This window comes from Vanderwaltozyma polyspora, genomic scaffold (assembly GCF_000150035.1).
Source record: "Vanderwaltozyma polyspora DSM 70294 KpolScaffold1011 genomic scaffold, whole genome shotgun sequence".
Classification (NCBI taxonomy): domain Eukaryota; kingdom Fungi; phylum Ascomycota; class Saccharomycetes; order Saccharomycetales; family Saccharomycetaceae; genus Vanderwaltozyma; species Vanderwaltozyma polyspora.
Window position 1 is genome coordinate 26,382 of NW_001834607.1, and position 22,050 is coordinate 48,431.

Genomic DNA, 22,050 nt, shown 5'->3' on the forward strand with positions numbered 1-22,050 from the left:
CCACTTCTCTCCGGGCATGTCTTATCACCTCTACTTATCCTCTCCCTCGCCTCCCCTTCTTCATCCTCTCCCACCCCATCTTTCCTCTCTTCCATCACTAGCCTCATGTAAAATCTTTTTCCCAGTCATTCTCTCTATATCTACCGTTCTAGTCCCTCAGATCATCTTCCAGGCTCCTCTCAATACGAGTTAACATCAACTTACCATCGGTACTTCAACGTTTCCATATCTATATTTTTTGCAGGCATTTTTCATACTTCTACTTTCTACGCGTTCATGAAAGCTTTCCCCACCTCTACACCTCTTCGCGTCGCTCCTCTGATCTACCCTCTCGTCTCCATCTCCCATTATCTGCCTAACCCCACGATACCTAAAGGCGCGCCATCTACCAATCCAATCCTTTCGGTACCTGCAGAAGACTTCCTTTGCTATAGTTGCCGGTCAAAGGGAGTCCTTTTATTGACTTTAAATTTACCTCTGTTACGTGACTTTCTGGCCATATCGACCTATTTTTCCTCGGATCTCTTTCTCCCGGTACAAAGCTGGGAGCATTCTTGCTTATCCAAAATCACTGAGGTTGCTCTTGAAGGTGGCTGTTTCCCGATACTCTCTAGACTGTGATCCCAAAAATGTGCCTTTTCAGAAAATTGCCGATTTCTTACAGCTGGTGTTGAAATGCAAATCAGAGCTCATCTCTAACACGAAGCCCAGTAATCGCAATCTCAACAGTAATGCCAAAAAAAAAGAATTCAAAATAATTTTATGTATGTACATCTGTGTAATGCAAATAAATATTTATTAATTATTAAAAAATTCACCAATTAGTGATAGATATCCCAAAATGGATATGAAACTTCTATCTCATTACTTGGGAAAAACCTTCTTCCCAGTTCCCTATCAACCTCTTTTCAAAGGCACTAATTTTACAATAATTGAATCAAGTTCCTTACCAATAGTTCTGTATCAAGCAATCGAATCTAATGCCTCTAACGATACTACAGAGTTACCTCTTATTACAGTTTGTGAACCTAATGGGATATTCGTCCCGTCTTTTGAAATTTCAATAGCATCATCTATAACCACATTTAAAAAAATGTCATATCCTCTTAGAATTCCTGCCACTTTCCTTGAACCATTTAGTTGTAAAAGAACTTTCTTTTCCATATATTTCTTGAGTTCTGGTGTAGAAACCATATTTATTAGCTTTACTACTTTGAAATGAATTTAAAAACCACCACTTTAAAGCAACAACAAAAAGAAGAAGGAATCAATACCAATGTCCAATCTTGACATATATAGTTCAAGAAAGACGAGAACTCTTCAATGGTATGATATAAAAGGCATTATACATAATCTTCTTGTATTACTAGAGGCTTTATCTCTTTAGTTAGTTATAATTAAATATATACTTGAATAAATTTGGATCACCACGTATATAATGATGTCACATGATTAATATATAAATGTAATATATAAAAGGAAGTGAAATGAAGGATAGTTCTATTTTAATCCTTTAACCATCACTATTTTTTTGGGGAAGATCAAGGAGAGAACGACAACTGTATATATGGAAAGGATAATTTAGGAACCAGGCATTTTGATATGGTTATCTTTTAATGTTGTAACACAGGTCATTATGAAGATTAGGGTTGTGAGGAAGACGATTCTGGTTTAAGCGCTGATAGCTAGGTTTAACTAGCTCTCCTTATGATAGGTTATCTGGGGTCTCAATTTTTTGTTATATTCAAAGCACTTAATAGATACCTATATTATAGATGTATTAGTTTCCCCTATTCTTTTTTTTTGCCTCTAAAATAAGAAATCAAGAGAAACATTTGTATATAGCCGCCTCTTTCATGATGGAGCTGGTTCACATCACATGACCAAATAAATAGATCATGTGACTTTTCGAATGTCGGATTTTATTTTGCTTTTTCCACCAAACCAGAATTTTTCAACTTTGACGAATCCCAGAGACCAGAGTCTTTTTGGGTTATGAATGCATCGTGGAATAGCTCCTCTTTTCTAGTTTTTAATTTCAGCCTATCATACAGCCTGACTCAAACTGTCCTCCCTTCCATGTTTGAATCGGGATATTGTACAGAGAGAGAGAGAGACGATAGCAATAATATTTGGTTTGTAATCGGAATAGTACAATTTTAAGTTGTTATGATGAATAATTAAAGATACAATCCAATTAGTTGTGTTCTTGAGATTTGTAAATTAACTGTTGTTACTGTTGATTAGGTTTTGTTTGCCATTACATTGTTTATATTCAATTCTAATTTCTAGATAAAAAAGACTTCATTGGTAAATTCATTCTTTTGGAATATTTTATATATTAGGGATTTCAAAAAGAGTATATTACTAAAATAACAATATATATATTACTAAAATGTTAAGATCAGTTACTTCAAAACGTTCTTTGTCGACCACATCTCGTTTACTAGCTATCAAGAAACAACACGATGTTGTAGTTATTGGTGGTGGTCCAGGTGGTTACATTGCTGCTATCAAAGCTGCCCAATTAGGTTTTGATACTGCTTGTATTGAAAAGAGAGGTAGATTAGGTGGTACTTGTTTAAATGTTGGTTGTATCCCTTCAAAGGCTTTGCTAAACAATTCTCATCTATACCATCAAATGAAAACTGATGCTAAACAACGTGGTATCGATGTTAATGGTTCAGTTGATATCAATGTTGAACAATTCCAAAAGGCTAAAGATACAGTAGTTAAACAATTAACTGGTGGTATTGAAATGTTATTCAAGAAGAATAAGGTTACTTATTACAAAGGTAACGGTTCTTTTGAAGATGTTAACAATGTCAAAGTCTCCCCACTTGAAGGTTTGGAAGGCACAGTTCCAGAAGAAGTTGTTATCGAAGCCAAAAACATCATCATTGCTACTGGTTCAGAAGTTACTCCTTTCCCAGGTATTACAATTGATGAAGAAAGAATTATATCCTCCACAGGTGCTCTATCCTTAAAAGAAATTCCAAAGAGAATGGCAATTATTGGTGGTGGTATCATCGGTTTAGAAATGGGTTCAGTTTACAGCCGTTTAGGTTCAAAAGTTACTGTTTTAGAGTTTCAACCACAAATTGGTGCCTCAATGGATGGTGAAGTAGCCAATAGCACTCAAAAATTCTTGAAGAAACAAGGCATTGACTTCAAATTAAGTACAAAAGTTGTTTCTGCCGAAAGAAAGGGCGATGTAGTTGACATCTCCGTTGAAGACACCAAATCTGGTAAGAAAGAAGATCTACAGGCTGATGTATTGTTGGTCGCAGTTGGTAGAAGACCTTACATCCAAGGTTTAGAAGCTGAAAAAATCGGTCTAGATGTTGATAAGAGAGGTAGATTGGTCATTGATGAACAATTCAACACTAAATTCCCAAATATTAAAGTCATCGGTGATGTTACATTTGGCCCAATGTTAGCCCACAAGGCAGAAGAAGAAGGTGTAGCTGCTGCTGAATATTTAAAAACTGGTCATGGTCACGTCAACTATAATAATATTCCATCTGTTATGTATTCTCACCCTGAAGTCGCCTGGGTAGGTAAGACCGAAGAGCAATTAAAGGAAGCTGGTATTTCCTACAAAGTTGGTAAGTTCCCATTCATTGCAAACTCAAGAGCTAAGACTAACTTAGATACCGAAGGTTTTGTCAAGATCTTAATTGACAGTGAAACTGAACGTCTATTAGGTGCTCACATTATTGGTCCAAATGCTGGTGAAATGATCGCTGAAGCCGGCTTGGCCTTAGAATATGGTGCCTCGGCTGAAGATATCGCAAGAGTTTGTCACGCTCACCCAACTTTGTCTGAAGCATTTAAAGAAGCTAACATGGCTGCTTACGATAAGCCATTAAACTTCTAGGGATTTTTTAATTCTTAATTTCTAAAGATTAGACTTTAGAAAAAGGTATGCAAATTTTGTCAGGAAAAAAAGTTGAATGAACTATTATTATGTTTTTCTTTCCTTTTACTTTTATTATTCTAACATGAATATATGTAACGATCACTTCATATAGTTAAATGTCGAGTAATTTTTATTTTAATTTTACTGAAAATAAATTTTGATCAACAATATAGGTTTTTTAGTAAAAATCATCATTATGAGTTATCTCATATACATAAATATATAATTACAAATTCTAATATTTTCATTTTAGATCAAGATAAAAATTAAAATCATATAAAGTCCATTACTTCGTCCTATTTTCATTTTTTTTTTACTTGAATCAAACAACATTATTCAATCATAAGTAGTGTTTAAAGGCCGCTTTGGGTTGCTATGACGTTGTCTTTTTTTAATTACATTGGTTTTTAATGAGGAGGGTCTCATTACTCCACGTAGCTTGTAGAATAAACCACATGCATTGCATAATGGTCTTCCAATTGGATCCCTTCTCCAGAGGGGTGTGTTCGTAGTTTCACAATTGGTACAAACCAATGGATCTCGATAAATAGTTTTTGAACCTAAATCTGTCATTTTGGATTGTTTCATTATAAATTTCGAAATTGACATTCTAGGTGAAGGAGAAGGTATTGCTTGTTGTGAACAACATTTTTTTTATTGGTAAACTGAGTTTGACCTGTATTTTCTTCTTGTATTGTGCATTGACCAGGAGATCTAGAAGCGTCATCGTCGTCGTCAGTTTTATCAGGGGAATGAGAGATCGTTAAATGACACTCATCACTATTAAGCTCAGAAGATTTTGGATTTTGATAGTATAAGCCATAGCTTTTATAATTTTCTTGGTTTTCGATTATATTACCAGCATCTGGGATTTCTTGAAGGTCTTCCATGACATTATCTTCCCACGAAGCTCGTTGAGTGGTTTCATAAATTGAAGGTGATGAATAAGTCTTGGCAGTTTTGTTCAAATAACAATTCAGATAATTTACTGTATTATCGGTTGTGTAGTGAGAAAAATCATTTCTTCTATTGTTGAATTCTTGGAAGCTAGATTCATCATTGTTAAGATAATTATTATAATAATTAGGTCCAATAAAGTTAACGGGAGTTGGTATTGTAGATGGTATAGATGATTCAACATTTGGTGACCTAATTATTCCAAATTTATTATAATTATCATCCATTAGGAATTGCATATTAAGGCTTGATGACGACGTATAATTATTGGATGTTTGATAAGTAAGGTAATCGAAGTTATCACTTATGGGGAACTCAGTGTTGTCGAAGTTATTGACACTTGAATCACTCTCAGGCAGTTCGTGGTTAGAAAGATTATTTTTGTAAGTATTAAAATTTAGATGGTGAGGTGAGTTATTCATTTTTTGTAGTTGGATTTGATTTGTCATTTTCAATAATGTATTATCACGCTGTGATAATTTTGGGGCAACAAACTTACACTCTTGCAATTGAGACGTTTGCCTTCCTTTAATATAAATACCCATTATTCTCCAATTTAAATTATTTATTCTTTCTCTATTTTGTAGTAATTTTTGGGCAGAAGAACAGAGTTCAAACATTTCTTCTTTAGAGGCACTATGAACTGATTTATCTAAATATTCATGCATATTTATATTAATAATATCTAGAATTGTTACCAAGTTAAGTATGAGATGAAATATCTGATTTTATTGAAGTTACCATAGTCATTTATTTTAATTAAAAGTTAAAAACCTTTTATTAATATACGTTATTTTATTATCTTATAAAAGAATATAAACATATCATTAGAAATGGATGGATATATAGACCTGAATATACATATATATCTACATCAATTTAAACAAATAAACAAACAAATGACACATATATATATAAATATATATATTTATATATATATATGTCATTTGTTAAAAGAGGAGAGAGGTAGAGAGTCCCTACAACAAACAATGTCTGCTGAAGGCACAATTTTACCAAACTAAAACAACAGGATTATGAGCTACAAAAAACAACACCACTAGAACCATATAAAATATTGCTTTCGTAAAAATGCCTATTCTTGTGGAGATAAAACTTTAAAAACTCTTCAAACTCAAGGATATAGTAATTAAACTAATTAATTAATCTTTAAAATTGACCAAGACATACCAAAATCCAACAGAGAACGCAACAGTTGCTAGCCAACGACAGATGAATTTAGTAAGTAAATACAAACTAAGTATAAAATCCAAAGGTTGCGTCCTGTTCCTTTTACAGAACCATATAATACTTCAGCAAAAACCTAATAAATCTTGTAAGACAAGAAAGGTAATTAATATTACATTATTTTATTTTATTCTTATTTGGCAGTCTGGTTCAAAGCAATGCTAATAACATGTGGCTGTGGCATTTCACATATAAACCGCATAACATCAAATTATAATTTACCAAAATTGCATAATTACAATTCGAAACTATGATGACAATGATAGCTCCAAAGATTTAAGAGTGTAAAGACAAATAAAAACAACCATAACCACCACCAATGAATTTAAACTACTTCGAAACTCTTAAACACATAATAGATATAGATAGATAGATAGATAGAGATAGATAAATAAACAGATAGATAGGTAGATAGAATTTATAGTTGATTTATCAAAGAACAAGCCCGATGCAATGATAGGTATAAATCAGCAAACCTCAAAACGAGATCTAACGACAAAGATGAACAAACTCAATGTATGACGAACATAAATGGCGTGTATACGTAAATGTGTCTTGTATATAGCATTGATACCATAACATTAAAGAATAATAACAACAGTAAAAACAATACAATTCACTTAAATAAGAAAATAAAAGTGTTCAGCCGTATAAAACTAAAAACTGCATTAATATGGATTAGTTCATGTAATAATCTAATACAAGCTAATCAAATTATATCGTCTGTTTAAAGATCTAAAACTATCAACATTTTAAACTGAATAGGAAATTTTATTGATTGTGACAGATAGACAATGGTGGATGAGGTGGTAGATGTCTGTCATCAGCTTTTCTTTTTGATGATAAAAATAGAATATGACGACAACGGCATGATTTTAAACTTTGCTGGTTTATGGAGGTTTAAAGTATTGAATAGTTTAGTAGTGGTATACTTGTATTTATCATGAGGTCGAGAGGGAGGGGCAGTAGAGTAGATGAGTGGGGGTGGGTGGGGGATGGATAATATTTATCTCGTGTGAAATTTCTCATAAAATATCTTGAACTTTTAGTACTTAGTTCGAACTGAGTATTCTTAAAGTGAAATACTTAACATGCAAGAGACACATTGGCAAAATAAAAGAAAAAAGAAGTTACCTGTAGGTATGTGTCGTTTAGTTGCTTCATATCATAAATTTAGATGAAACTATACCATAATTATATTTATTTATTTACGGTGTCTCAATTGTTTAGTTTTCTTATAATGCCCTTTTTTACCACTGGTCTTTTGAGTTTGAATTTCATTATATTTTCTTTTAAAGTATTTATTGGTATCGTCGTCTGCCATCAGAGTTTCCAACATTGTCGATTTACGTTGTTTTTTAGTCAATCTTGAACTATAGAACTCTGTGTTGCCCTCTATAATAGTGCCGACAGAAAATCTATCTGGAACTTTCCAACGATCTTTCTTATAGTGCCTTTTTGGATCTAAAGCAGCACGATGCTTCAAAAGTAATAAATCTCTTTGAACTTCTTGACGTTTTCTATCGCCCATCTTTGGAATGGTGAACCATTCTTTACTGCTCACTTGGGAAGGTTTCGAAACAGAATCGATCTTCATTGCCTCTAATCCTTTGGATTTGTTTTCACTATTATTACCATCACCATGAATCAGTCTATCAAATTCATTTTGCAATTTAGGTAAATTCTTCAAACTACGTTCTATTTCTGCAAATTTCTTGTCATTATCCTCGCTGTTCTCCAGTTGTAAAACATCACCATTCCCAGAAATCAAATCAACACCATGTGCTGTAGTCTTGCCAATACTGTCTCCTTTTGAAACATTTGTAGCGTTTCTTAAATCACCAAATAGTTTATCCAAGGATGCGTCCATTGTATATTCCCTAGTTCTACCAATTTAAAACCAATTATCTCTCTACAAGCTCAAAAGATAGAACACTAGCTTAATTCTGGATGTATAGAAATAACAACTATATCTCAAAACCAGTCTACCTTTATATACCTTTATTATACTTTTATTCAAATATATATACATAATATATATATTCACATACTGAGTGGTCTCAATCTCATCTCATCTCATCTCATCTCATCGCCAACTTTTTTTTTGTAAAAACCAAAATTTTTCAGTGAGAAAAAGAAACGATCATTGCTGTCATTGCTAACGTCGGTTCGAACTGAAGAGAAGAGAGTAACAGAGACACACTGATCTATTTAATTTACCTTTAACAAGAAGGTGACGGTAATGGCTATGTTGAAACAAGCTGGATCTTGTAATATATCAGATGTGGGTTCGAACTGTCCATATTTTTTTTTGGTTTAAATTGAGACTAAATTTTCTATTTTTGTTGGATAAAATTAATTGACGTTAATTTGGTATAAACCAGATGATTTATTGGATATATAATCCTAAATTGACAACTTAGGGACGGTGAGTGGATTGGAATATACAATGGATTACCATTGAGTTAATGACACTCTCATTGAAATTGATTTTCATTTCCTGTATAATACTGTCATTTGGTTATTGCCGTCTCTATATATATAATATGTGCTTTGACTGATATTTCTCGAGATGAGTTTTCCTTTTTCGGACGCTACTATTTCCTAAAACAGATACGAAAATTCCTAGTCAGGAAATAATTGTCTCTAAACTGGTCCTATTTCGTCAAGAAAAAAAAAGAATTAAAATTTTGATCAAGTGAAAAATTTTGGAAAGCAATAGATATGAACCATCAAAGTTATAGATTGGCTATTAACAGGAGGTGAGATTTTGATCATTAACTTGACCTATATATTGAATACAAGCTTTATCTGGGGGTTCTTTCGAGTACTGTAAGAAGAAACTGTTAAGAAACTCGAGTTTTCCATCAAGAGAAAAAATGTCTGAGTTCCAATTGAATATATTGAAACATTTGGGTGATTTAGGTGAGATCAAATCCACTTTACAAGTTTTCCCAGATGTTGATTCTCAAGATGTCCTATCTGCTTTAAACTCCTTGAAAGCTCACGGTAAATTATTATATACTAAGAATGATAAAATGCTCTACGAATTAACCAGTGAAGGTCAAGAAATTTTAAATAATGGTTCTCATGAAATGAAACTTGTCCAATTAATCACAGATCTAGGTAAGTTACAAATCAAGGATGTCAATGCAAAGTTGGGACCAAATGGTAAGGTTGGTCAAGCTCGTGCTTTCAAAAATGGTTGGATTGTTAAGACCAAAGAAAATGAATTGGAATTGAGTGAAAAATGTAAAGATCCTTCCCAATTACAAGATGAAACTAAATTGTTATTACAAAAAATCGTTAACAATGAAACTGTAGATGATAAAACCATCAATGACTTGAAGAAGAGAAAATTAGTTCTACCAAAAAAATTAACCGATTTCATTGTTACTAAAGGTGAAGATTTCTCTTTAGAATTAACCAAGTTCGAAACAGATGTTACATCTGATATGATCGTTACCGGTTCCTACAAAGATCTGAAATTCAAACCTTACAATTTCAATTCTCAAGGTTTACAAGCAACTTCTGGTGCATTGCACCCATTGAACAAGGTTAGAGAAGAATTTAGACAGATTTTCTTTTCTATGGGTTTCACTGAAATGCCTTCAAACCAATATGTAGAAACTGGTTTCTGGAACTTCGATGCATTGTACGTTCCACAACAGCATCCTGCTAGAGATTTACAGGATACTTTTTACATCAAAGATCCATTGACTTCTGATTTACCAGAAGATAAAGTTTATATGAACAATATTAAGGCTGTTCATGAAAACGGTAAATTCGAGTCAATTGGTTACAGATATAACTGGAAAGAAGAAGAATGTCAAAAACTAGTACTAAGAACCCACACAACTGCAATTTCTGCCGCTATGTTACATAAATTAGCTAAGAACCCAAAGCCAACAAGATTATTCTCTATTGATCGTGTTTTCCGTAATGAAGCAGTTGATGCCACTCATTTAGCTGAATTCCACCAAGTTGAAGGTGTTTTAGCCGATTACAACATTACCTTAGGTGACTTGATTAAATTCATGGAAGAATTCTTTGAAAAAATGGGTGTCACCGGTCTTCGTTTCAAACCAACTTACAACCCATATACTGAACCATCAATGGAAATCTACTCATGGCACGAAGGTCTAGGTAAGTGGGTTGAAATTGGTAACTCTGGTATCTTCAGACCTGAAATGTTAGAATCTATGGGTCTACCAAAGGATTTGAGAGTTTTAGGTTGGGGTTTGTCCTTAGAAAGACCAACCATGATTAAATATAAAGTTCAAAATATTAGAGAATTGTTGGGTCATAAGGTCTCTCTAGACTTCATTGAAAGTAACCCAGCAGCTAGATTAGATGAAGATTTATACGAATAGATAAAATAAGAAATAAGAATTTAACATCCTCATAATTTAAGTATATTAAAATTACTTCACTATTTTATCTACATTTATACAATACACAGACACAATTATATATCTATATATAGAGTTCAATGAAATGATATCATGCTATTTGTAGTATTCTCATTTTGGAATTGGTAAATTCTTCTATAAAATATTCATTAAAAGATGCTAAAAAAATTGTTCTTATTCATATTTCAATTACCTGATTTTATTTGCTTTTTATTGTTTTGATAATTATTCATTCTTTTTTGAAACATTGCCATTATTTCAACTCTGTCATTTTGTATAGAATAATAAGAATCAACCTCACCATACCTACTGGTAGTCCATCTTAATATATCTCCTGTATTACCCCTATTTAAAATTTCAATATGGTCCAATAAATCATCATATGGTCCTGTCTGATTTCTTTTAACAGTCCCTCTATAGATATTAAAGCGACGTTGTAATTTCCATAGTTTTAATTCTAGTTGAATGTATCTTTTTCTTCGTTGGTCTCTTACCTCTTGATTTGGTTGAATATTTAAATTCGAAATTTGTTCTCTTAATGAATAATACTCTTTAGAAATCAAATCATAATTATTTCTTACTTGAAATTCTAAACTAGAAGTTGTGTAGGGTCTAATGTCCTCAGTAACATGTTTTTTCTTCCTAGTTAACGATAATATTGGATTGAAGCAATTTTTTGTAGCAAACTTCTTCACAAAATTTGGTATATCAAACACACTAAAGTTTGCATCACTATCTGGATAATTTCTACTTGTCTTAGAACCATTTACATGCTTATCATTAAAACTGCACCAATCTTGATCATATTCAAAATATCCATCCAAGTCTTCAATTCCTGCTGAGTTTGAATATCGTTTTTTCGGGTAGCTTTTTTTGCTGCTACTGTCACTGTAAGTGTCAGAGGCTCCACTTGAACTTGATTCCAATTCTGAACTTGCATCAGTAGAATAGCCTTCTAAAATTCCTGAAATTTGTTTCTTTGACTGAATTTCTGCAGATTTATTGACAGATTGATCAATGACAGGTAAGTATGGTGAATTTAAGTACAGATCTTCCAAACCTGGAGAAAATATCAAATTAGTGTCATTTTGATTCAAATAATTTACTGGACTGGATTTGTTAAAATAATAATCTCTTTTTATATTTTCAAAGGAGATATCATCCAGGACATCTAAAGTTTTATTATTTGACCTAGAGATACTTGACGTTGAATGAATGCTAATTTTGGAATTGGATCTGTTCTTCTTTTTCTTTTTATTATTAGAAGTTGATCTATCTTTCTTCTTCTTCTTCTTTTTCTTCTTCTTCTTGTCAGAATCCTTTTTTGACCTATCCTTTGTTGTATCTATATCTGATCCCTTTCTTTCTAAGTTCTGTGTCGTTGGCGTCAGTGAGATTGTTTTTTCATTGGCAAAGAGTAAAGTCGATTTTCTTTCACTTAGGCCACCGTATATGGATAAACCATTAATAGATAGCAATCTTGAGTAGAAACCAAATAAAAAATTTAAATTTGAGGATTGGGTCTTATATTTTTTTGAAAGCAGTAACGGTTGGTATAATAAGATATGTGCTGGAAATTCAAATTTATGATAGAAACAATAAGTTTCAAATGGTAGGGATAGATATTCTGGATACTCAGTTGAAGTAGTATTTAAGAGATCATCCCTTTTCCTTTTACAGACGTCAATAATTTCATTGAAGTTAATTTTTTTTGTCGAGCTATTACAAAATGGTTCAATCATCGATTGGGTTTGAATGAAGGCAATGTTCATTAATTCGTGTACTAGATCTTTGAATATAATTTCAGTTGATTGTGTTTGTAGCAATAAATCGTAATCAAATTGTTCATAAATAATAGATAGAATGTTTAAAGATACTTTTGGGATTATAAATTTCCACAAATTCACTGACATTAATTTTGAATCTTCAAACACTTGAATCGAAATCCATTTTGTATTTTCTAAAAATTTTAACATATTCCATATATTTGAATTTGATCTATTTGCCAACTCTAATTTGACTTTTTCAATATTTGTTAAATAAAGATCTATTGAATTATCTAGAGTATCATCATTATTAGTATTGGTGCAACCAAAATTTGAATATGTTAAACCTATTGAAATTGAACAATTGTCATCATTGACTAAAGCATATGATCCCAAAGATAACTGTCTACATTCCAAATTGCAACAAATGGATAAAACACATTTACAATTTGATTTAAAGTATTTCAATGCAATAAATTCTAATTCGACACCGAAATCACAACTAATTAAAATAGTGGTGGACTCATTAATAAAAGGAGTTAAATTTTTGCAATTATCTTCTAATGATTGTAAAGAGATAGCAGAAATGATCATCAAGTTTATATTATATTTCAATTCATCGTTAATTAATAACTTTTCATTTAATTCACTGACGTTTTTAGTGAAGACATTTGGTGTGTAAAAATTAGCCCCCAATCTATTTGATTTCCAAGAGACTAACCCATCCAAGGAGACGTATTGTGACACTAGAATAATGAAAGCATTACCTAGAGACAAACGCCAGCCTAAGAATTGAGTAGATGGAGTATCACCAACAATCAAGCAGGTAAACTGTTTCTCCATATTATATGAACTGTTTTATTCATATTATTAAATTTTATTCCATATACACGAATGAGTATGAGGGGTGGGAGGAAGGGTTTTGTTGGAATGCACACATGTTATGAAACAATACCTGCGATTTAATGTTTAAAAGACAATTTTAAACCACCAATAAAGTTTAGCCTTATTTATACTTGTAAATTTCTAAAATATTAAAGTTAGAATTCAAGTTTTAAAAGGAATAAAGAGGCACAGATGCACCATAACAGAAATGGATATAAAGGAGAAAGAGAGGTGGGAAAGGATGAACACGGACGATACGATATATAGCATAGTATATAGGGAAGGAGACGGAGGGAGGGGGAGGAGGAGGAGGAGGAAATTGGTGGATTACACAAGTTCACAAACCATCCCTATCCACCACAAACTAGTCAAGTTGAACACTATATACCACAAGGTGTAATGAAGCTAGATCGTTAGTTGTTGTTAGAACAGATATAATATAATATAATTAATATACTAATACAATCGGAGGTGTCAGAGGAGTTTTTTATTCTTTTTTTTTTAATTACTGACACAAATAGAACGGAAATAACACGGATATAGGATCTGACACATACAGAAAAGGAAAAGGAAAAGACACAACTCCAGCCAAATGCCTTCATACGACAATATGTTACCCGCACATAACAAAACTGAAAAGCACACCAGTAGGATGGGGGTTTTTACCCTGACCACAAAACTGAAAACGAAAAAACATAAAATAACAACTGACAGAGAAACAAGTGGGAAAAAAACATGAGTCAGTGGTAGCGTTGCACGAAGACAAACCAAAAATCTTTCCCCCCCCTCCTCTACCACTTTTTCTGGAAGATAAGCAAAACAACACTGAAATGAAGAAAATTTTTTTTTTTCTCGTCGTCGTCGTCGTTGTCGCCGTCGTTTTCTCTTCGGCTCTCCCTCTTCCTCTCTAACAAAGTTTTTTTCTTTTGTTTTGTTTTTTTTTGTTTTTCATGGCTGCTGCTGCTTCTGCCTGTTTTCGTCTACCTTCCGACGGACGAAGATAGAAGCGACAACTTCTCCTGCTGGAATTGAACTGCAGAGAAGAAGAATAACAAGAAATAAACATTAAAAAAACATCTAACAAAAAGTGTTTATGTATGTATTGTATAATTTGATATTACGTTTAACCGTTGACGATATTAATAATGATGATACAACAACATATAATGTTAATTTAAAAGAACTATTACTATTATTTTATCTATCGAGTTTTGGTATCTTTGTTGTTTTGATACTCAAAGTATATAAACATAGGTGTTGTTAAATAAGTCTCGGTAGATCACAAGTTGCAGGTCAATATTAGGTTGATACCTCCAGAGCAAAAATACTAGAAAGGGGGGAGGAAGGAGACGCAAATCCATCTTTATTTTTTTGGTAATATCATTGGCTGGAAGTCACGTGGTGTTAAAGAGAGAGAAGAGAGGAAAGAAAATTTTTTTAGTTGCCACCATCTTTTTTTACGTCGAATTTCCAGATTGGGAAAAAACCGTGGTTGCCCGGACAATTGTCGTGTCATACGAGTTGGATAGGGTTATTGGTTTCGGACACACTTCTTTTCTTCTTTTTAAAAGCATAGCCGCCAAGAAGAAAATCAATATTGTTATAACACATATACACACGCATACGCATACTGATTGTTAAATATAAAAGACAATCGACAATTTATAAAAAAAAATCAATAATATACTTCAATGGGGACTCGTACTCAACATAAAGATGAGGAGACCCATGCAAGGTCAGATACCAGCAGTTCAAGGTTTAGACATCGTAAAATAAGTGTGAAACAACATTTAAGAATATATAAACCGAATGATTTAAAACATTTGGATGAACAAGAATTGCAACAGCGAGATGTCGCAGAAATAGAAACTGGTGTCGAAAAACATGAAGAAAAAGAAGTTCATTTATCAAGAATATTGAAAAAGAGTAACGTAGGCTTAGTTAATGATAAAAAAAAGGAGTATATCCCAACTCCTGGTGCCAACGTTAATTGGAATGAATTTGAAAACTTTTATACAGGTAAATTTATCGAACCAAAATCTTATATAAAGTTTTCTGCTACTGTAGAAGATTGCTGTGGTTTAAGTTATTGCATGGATGAAATTGATGATGAGTTTTTAATTAATTTCAATAAAAAAATAGATCAATCCAAGACTTTGCACGACGACGAATTTGAATTACTATGCACTTCTTTTGAAAGCGCTATTCATGAAAGACAACCATTTCTAAGCGTCGATCCAGAAAGTATTTTGACTTTTGATGAAATTAAACCAACTTTATTAAAATCCGATTTTGGTAACCAACAATTGAAAAATAAATTAGCAGGTGAAATTGGCTTTCCACAAGATTTAACTTACGTAACACAATTCGACCAAAATCAAGAAACTGATTCAATAAGACCATTATCAGTTCTTTTAGAAAATTTTGGTTCAAATATTTATGACCATTGGAAAAATCGTAAAATAAAAGCAAATGGTGCAGAAATTTTCCCACAATTAAAGTTTGAAAGACCTGATGAAAAGGAAAGTTCAGATCCTTACGTTTGTTTCCGCAGACGTGATGTAAGACAACCAAGAAAGACAAGACGTGTAGATATTGTAAATAGTCAAAAATTAAGGTTATTACACCGCGCTTTGAAAAACGCAAAAGAGTTAGCTTTGTTAGTTGCAAAGCGTGAATTCATCGAATCGAACTTATTGCAAAAAGAATTAAACATATTCAATAACAGATGCGAAGTAAAATCTTTGAAACGTACTTTGAATATTAAAAGTGAAGATGATGATTTGATCAGCCATAAGAGAAAGCGTATTAATATCATTGGCAAGCCTAAGAAATCTGAAATCAAGGATACAAGTGGTGCAACAACCAACGAACCTACTACAACTAGAAAGAATGGTAAGAATAAATTATCGAAAAATGCTGCTGCTAATCTTGAGTTGCTTGTCAAATCTGGCCAAAAACTCACAAAGCAACAATTGTTGCAATTACAAAATCAAGTTGTTGCGCAGACTGGATCTCAACCAACAAAACAACAGCTTCAACAGTTACAACAGTTGCAGCAAGCACAACAACAAGCACAACAACTGGCACAACAACAGGCACAGCAACAAGCACAGCAACAACAGGCCCAACAACAACAGCAGCAATCCCAACAACAACAAAATGTATCTCATGTTTATGTTAAATTGCCTACTTCTAAAATTCCTGATATCATGTTAGAAGATGTAGATAATTTGTTAACAAGCAAAGAAAAGAATGCAAGAAAATATGTTCAAGATAGAATGGACAAGAGAAAATTAGAAGATGGAAAGGTATTTTTTAATTTGACAGATGATCCATATAATCCTGTTTTCGATATTTTACTACCAAAAAATGTTTCACCAGAAACTGCACCTTTTGCGTCTATCGCATCCTCTAAATTTGAAGTTAACCGTTCTTATTATATCCCACATTTACATGATTACTTGAAGGGAACTTCAAATGAAATTACTGCATTAAATAAAAATGGTGATAGAATCTCTAATGATAATAAAGTAAGAAAATTGGAAATTTATGATCCTTTCCAATCAGATAACGAAATTGTAACGAAAGAATTCCCTATAAAATTCAGAAAACGTATCGGTCGTAATAATATCAAATATATCGACCGTAAGCCAAATAATATTGATTGGAGCGTAAAATCTGTATTTAACAAATTTATGGATCTTGATAAAGTAGAAGAACAAGAAAAAGATCCAAACAGTATTATTGATGTGTATGATTCAAAAATGGATGAACTATCCAGATTCTACGACAAATGGAAATATGATTCGCCAAGAAATGAATATGGTACACCTTTTATGAAGGAACCCCCAAGGCTGAATCAAATTTCAAATGATACACAGGTCATTAGATTCGGTACTATGCTGGGAAGCAAAGCATATGAACAACTTAGAGATATCACAATTAAGTATCGCCAAGAGTACATTGCCAAGATAAAACAACAAAAATTAGTCAATCAAAATCAGATAAAACAGTCAACGTCAAACGATAAATCTTCGAGCACTCCTCGTAGGGGCCCAACAAAAGTGGAATCTCAAAATAATTTGTTAGATAAGGTTGAAGGTTCTCCTGCACCACAGATACCGAAAAAACAACAAGTGATTCCTGTTGCACAACAAAAATCATCCTAAATCTAGAATTTTGGAATCTTTTTTTTCTTTCTTCTATTTTATGAACAGCTACTTTATTTCAATTAAGAAACAACTTCAATTGTATTATTATAATTTTAAAAAACCTTTTAAAAATCCATTTTAAATTCGCCGGTTATCATCTCTATACCAACATGATCATGATTTTAGGAGTTTGACCTTAACGATAACTTGTTAAAATGTTAAATAGACATTGCATCTAGTATATAATATTTTTTAAGGAAAGAAAAGAATATTATTGTATTATAAATTAATAATAAATAGACATTCTTGAAAATTAATTTAATTAATGAATTTAATTTCCATCATATCAAACCATATACTATACTATACTATATTATATTTTATTAAAAATCCTTGTATGAACACTGTTATATAAATATTTAAAATGTACGAACGTATTTGCTATTATTGTTTTCTAAATGTTATTCTTTTTGTCTCCAAGAAACCTTCATTATTTTCATCCAGTGAATTCAATTCTTCAAGAATCGATGCTGGTAACTCAGATGGTTGATAGTCATTTGGAACTGAATTATTAACAGCTCTGCCCGCCCAGAAGTCTCTAGCTTCTTCATCAATCTCTGTACTTGGGGTATATAAATGCTGTCCACTGATATTCTTTTGTGACTTTATATCTGTGTGCATAGAGCTTACACCTATAGTGTAAACTTCACTTTGATCTTTGGAAGAATAAGAGTGATTTGGTGATCCATTCTTTTCCATGTCATAATTGCCAATATATGTATTTTCTGATCTAGTGTCAGAAGAATTGTCTTTAGACTTGAAATTGAAGGGTATGAATTTGCTTGGGAATTTGCTTTTCATCGAGGAACTAATACTTTGACTGTAGAAGCTTGGTGTGTCACTAGGATTCTTGTTTGAATAATCGGTTGTAAACGAGCTTGGTTTAGGAGAATTATTTGCAGCGCTTGCCCACATCGAAGATAATGGTAAAGATAGAACGACTAATAAAGTTGCAATGACAACTAAATGATCAGTGTACAGCTTAGTACTTAAAGCGTATGATAAGATAAAAAGAATTGATGGTACAATCAATGTTTGACATGACATAATCAATAAAATATGGAAACTATCGAACTGCTTTAAACCCAAATATCTTCTTGATCTAACAGCCAAAAATAATTTAACAATTAATACTACCGTCATAAAATTTATCGATGTAGACAGAAGAATGTTTGCAACGTTAAATAATTTAGCAGTGGAGTTGTAAGTTTGATTATAAACAGCAATCATATTTGTAATGGCAGAGTAAAAATACATGACGACAGTAGCTATACCCAAACCAGACGCAATTGACAACAAACCGTAACCAGCTTTTCTAAAACTGTCACCTTTAAACATGACTCGAATTTGAAACACTAACGACAGTTCAATGGTTGCTACTAATAAAACTTGAATAATATTAGCGGCACCAAAGACATGTATATTATTTTTAGTGATATTTTGAGTAAACCCAGTTAAGATATATGATAAAGAATTCAAATTTGATAGAATATTCTTAAAATATAAACCTGAATGCATAATAATAAGGATTAGCGAGCATTGATTAATAATAAAAATTGGAGTCTTCTTATTCTTAGAAATCATCCACATTATTAACAATGTCAAACAAGCAGCACCACATCTGACGCCGAACATAATACCACTTGTAATTAAACTATTGACCTCTAACTGTAACTCATCAAAAGTTATAGTAGTATTCCCGTACATTGAAATAAATGTGAGTATACCTTGACCTGGATCATAGTTAGCATCATAAAATAAACCTAAAATATCTGGTTTATCACCCATATCATCAATTCCTGACATTTTTAATTTAGTTTTATCTGATGATTTGATTTATTTCTGGCATTCAAATTATCATAAAATTATGTTTAAATAATATAGAAACCATTTCCAAAATACTTTATTATTTATAATAAGTTGGCAATTTAAATATAATTCTGACATTATTACAACATTACAATCATCATATAAATTAAATGCACTTACACTTCCATTTATGTTAACCATAGTGATGTGTTTCATGTAATTACCCGATTAGGTAATTACATGAATCACACCAATACAATGGACATCGTTAAGTTTTAAGATGAAGCCAAGACTATGAAATGGGGTTATATAGAAAGTTGTAACTCAATTAATCAACAGTAGTTCCCCAAATTAAACATGAAACATAATAGTATTTAGATCATATATCATAATTTCTAAACATTATCACTATGGTGACTATATGGATTTAATCACTTGAAATAGAGAAGATGGTATATCATTATTGCTTAGAAGTAATTGGAAAAAACGTAAAATAACCCCAAATCCGATGTTTAAATAGTGATGAATTCATATAGATATCTAGATACTTACATTTTATAGGTTTCAAACGGTCCATCAAATTGTTGATATTGTCCTATTTGAAAAGTTCAAGATGGAGGTCATTACCAATTATTCGAAAAAACAGAAGATATACTCTTTGGTAACTCTTGATGCACAATTAAAATATGTGTTCGATAAAATTGGTTTGCACAGTGTTATACTTGTATTAATTTACTTCAATTTTTCTTTTGAATACATATGCAAAATGATCAGAATATCACTCCAACGTTTCACACTAGAAATCTATTATCTCAGAATACAACACAAACTGCAAAACTATAGATCTTAATTAAAATAGTTAATCTGCACCCTCAGTTTAATTGAATCTATTTAGCATTTGAATAGCTACAGTAAAATGTCATCTTTTATTTTTACTGTCACTACAAGCAACATCTCGTTTTATCTAATCGGGATATGGAATGAGTTCAATCTAAAACTTGATCTATAATTAAATACTAAACGATGACTTAATAAAAGGAAGAGTAAGTAGAAGGAAGCTAACCAGATTAGATACATCTCGACTGTATAGTGGATGATATTGTGTTAGCAGTTTATTGATTTCTATGCCGATTTCTAGTTTTAGTTCTGAAGAGTTATCATATGAGAAAGTGAGTTTAGAGGAAACATCTGGTGAAGTTTTGTTGAAAGAAAGAGTTATTGATTATGCGTTGAATAAGAGCAATATACCTTTGATATCACAGTTAGGCAGAAGCCAACATGGATTTGTGAATAATTTGACAAGAAGGAAGGCATGGAGTTCACTTTTGGAGTCTCAGTTGCAATTAAGTTCTTCTAAGACTTGCGAAGTTGCTGATTCTAAAACAATTAATAACAATGATTATAATGATGACAGTGATGATGATAATGATAATGTAGTACACGAAGATGAGAATCAAGTACAATTAGATGTGAAGAGGTCGTTTGTATCTGTTAGAGATGTCCATGTAAGGGACCTGTTGAGACAAGTACTTGAACGTGTGATTATTTCGGTGTTGAGAAAGTATCCTCAATTGAGGTATTACCAAGGATTCCATGATGTGGTATCTGTATTTGTATTGGTATATCTGGGAGATGAGATACTAGCTTCTGGGACTGATGAGAACTTAATACTCAAGTATGATGAAGAGATATCATTGAAAAAATCTGTAGAGATTTTTACATTATTATATTTAAGGGATTTTATGATGGATTCTTTGGAATTTCCCATAGATCAATTAAACATAATATTGAAGATAATAAAGAAGAAGGACATAAAATTCTATAATAAGCTATCACTAGGTCAGATAGAACCATTTTTTGCAATCTCATCAATTTTAACAATTTTTTCACATGAACTCAGCCCAATTATGGATAATACCTATAATGAAACATTGTTTGGAATATTTGATTTAATTATATCAACTCAATCGATGAACGTTCCTCTTCTTATTTACTCTAACATATTATTAGGAGTTAAAGATCAACTATTGGAAAATTTCGAGATGGATATTATCCATTTCGATAACAAAGTTGATTTAGTGCATGCAATAATCCAAAAAGTAATTCTCCAATCGATTGATAACGATCGCATGTGGAAAGAAACTATGATAAATACACGTAAGATGAATTACGATAAATCTTTAATAAGTCTCAACAAGAGCATGCTTAATAAGTATAGTGTTTTGATAACGACAGCGTCAGGAGATGCTTACTATAATCACTGTTATACAGAGAAAGAAGTAATGGAGATACTTCGGAAGGAGATACAACTAAATGAGAAACGAAATATCGAGAAGGCTCAATTGAAAATGAAAAAATCAACAAATTCACCAGAACTAGGATTAATTAATAAAACATCAATGACCTTAGCCGTTTCATTGCTTATTGGAGCATTTGCTGTGATTATTTCATTGCAAAGGGATAATTCATATTCTACATTATTTAAAAACACTGGAGATTCTCTTAATAATATTTATGAATACTATACTGTCAAATTGGTCAATAGATCTACGTATGTTTGGAAACAACCATTAGAAAGCATCTTAACCTATTTGAAAAGTAACACCACTTCATAACGTTATCAAAATCCAAAATTAGCATAATATTTTCTTTGAAAGGGATGAGAGTCATAACATGAATAATTTATGCTTAACTGTAAACTCCGCTTTTCAAAGTTACATTCTTTTATAAACGACATTTACTATTTATTATATAATACAATTAATTTATTCTAAATCTATTTCATAAATCAATGCAATATCAGTAGACACACCTTGCCAGCCACGATTACCACTGGTGCT

The 22,050-nt window shown here is 32.0% G+C and overlaps 8 protein-coding genes and 1 further gene across 8 annotated transcripts, besides 3 other annotated features; 4 read left to right on the forward strand and 5 right to left on the reverse strand.

Moving 5' to 3' along the window:
• Positions 1-963: 963 nt before the first annotated feature.
• On the reverse strand, positions 964-1,194 carry SMX2 (mRNA splicing protein SMX2; the record flags this gene model as incomplete). Its single annotated transcript, XM_001643149.1, has 1 exon — positions 964-1,194. The coding sequence occupies one exon, from the start codon at positions 1,192-1,194 to the stop codon at positions 964-966; it is 231 nt and encodes a 76-aa protein (XP_001643199.1).
• A 1,201-nt stretch (positions 1,195-2,395) lies between these two features.
• LPD1 (dihydrolipoyl dehydrogenase) lies at positions 2,396-3,880 on the forward strand (the record flags this gene model as incomplete). The annotated part of the gene is made up of 1 exon (XM_001643150.1): positions 2,396-3,880. The coding sequence occupies one exon, from the start codon at positions 2,396-2,398 to the stop codon at positions 3,878-3,880; it is 1,485 nt and encodes a 494-aa protein (XP_001643200.1).
• A 378-nt stretch (positions 3,881-4,258) lies between these two features.
• Positions 4,259-4,510: a sequence feature (similar to hypothetical protein; correction of possible frameshift sequencing error~similar to Saccharomyces cerevisiae GAT1 (YFL021W)).
• Positions 4,259-5,547, reverse strand: Kpol_1011p14 (the record flags this gene model as incomplete).
• Positions 4,513-5,547: a sequence feature (similar to hypothetical protein; correction of possible frameshift sequencing error~similar to Saccharomyces cerevisiae GAT1 (YFL021W)).
• Positions 5,548-7,328: 1,781 nt separating this feature from the next.
• FCF2 (Fcf2p) lies at positions 7,329-7,994 on the reverse strand (the record flags this gene model as incomplete). Its single annotated transcript, XM_001643151.1, has 1 exon — positions 7,329-7,994. The coding sequence occupies one exon, from the start codon at positions 7,992-7,994 to the stop codon at positions 7,329-7,331; it is 666 nt and encodes a 221-aa protein (XP_001643201.1).
• Positions 7,995-9,003: 1,009 nt separating this feature from the next.
• Positions 9,004-10,497, forward strand: FRS2 (phenylalanine--tRNA ligase subunit alpha; the record flags this gene model as incomplete). The annotated part of the gene is made up of 1 exon (XM_001643152.1): positions 9,004-10,497. The coding sequence occupies one exon, from the start codon at positions 9,004-9,006 to the stop codon at positions 10,495-10,497; it is 1,494 nt and encodes a 497-aa protein (XP_001643202.1).
• Positions 10,498-10,721: 224 nt separating this feature from the next.
• Kpol_1011p17 (uncharacterized protein) lies at positions 10,722-13,145 on the reverse strand (the record flags this gene model as incomplete). Its single annotated transcript, XM_001643153.1, has 1 exon — positions 10,722-13,145. The coding sequence occupies one exon, from the start codon at positions 13,143-13,145 to the stop codon at positions 10,722-10,724; it is 2,424 nt and encodes an 807-aa protein (XP_001643203.1).
• A 1,733-nt stretch (positions 13,146-14,878) lies between these two features.
• EPL1 (Epl1p) lies at positions 14,879-17,359 on the forward strand (the record flags this gene model as incomplete). The annotated part of the gene is made up of 1 exon (XM_001643154.1): positions 14,879-17,359. The coding sequence occupies one exon, from the start codon at positions 14,879-14,881 to the stop codon at positions 17,357-17,359; it is 2,481 nt and encodes an 826-aa protein (XP_001643204.1).
• Positions 17,360-17,785: 426 nt separating this feature from the next.
• Positions 17,786-19,207, reverse strand: Kpol_1011p19 (uncharacterized protein; the record flags this gene model as incomplete). Its single annotated transcript, XM_001643155.1, has 1 exon — positions 17,786-19,207. The coding sequence occupies one exon, from the start codon at positions 19,205-19,207 to the stop codon at positions 17,786-17,788; it is 1,422 nt and encodes a 473-aa protein (XP_001643205.1).
• A 1,127-nt stretch (positions 19,208-20,334) lies between these two features.
• GYP8 (GTPase-activating protein GYP8) lies at positions 20,335-21,825 on the forward strand (the record flags this gene model as incomplete). The annotated part of the gene is made up of 1 exon (XM_001643156.1): positions 20,335-21,825. One exon carries the CDS (start codon positions 20,335-20,337, stop codon positions 21,823-21,825), a length of 1,491 nt encoding a protein of 496 aa, XP_001643206.1.
• Positions 21,826-21,975: 150 nt separating this feature from the next.
• Positions 21,976-22,050: a sequence feature (Short protein (Kpol_1011p21, EDO15349.1) was converted to a misc_feature.).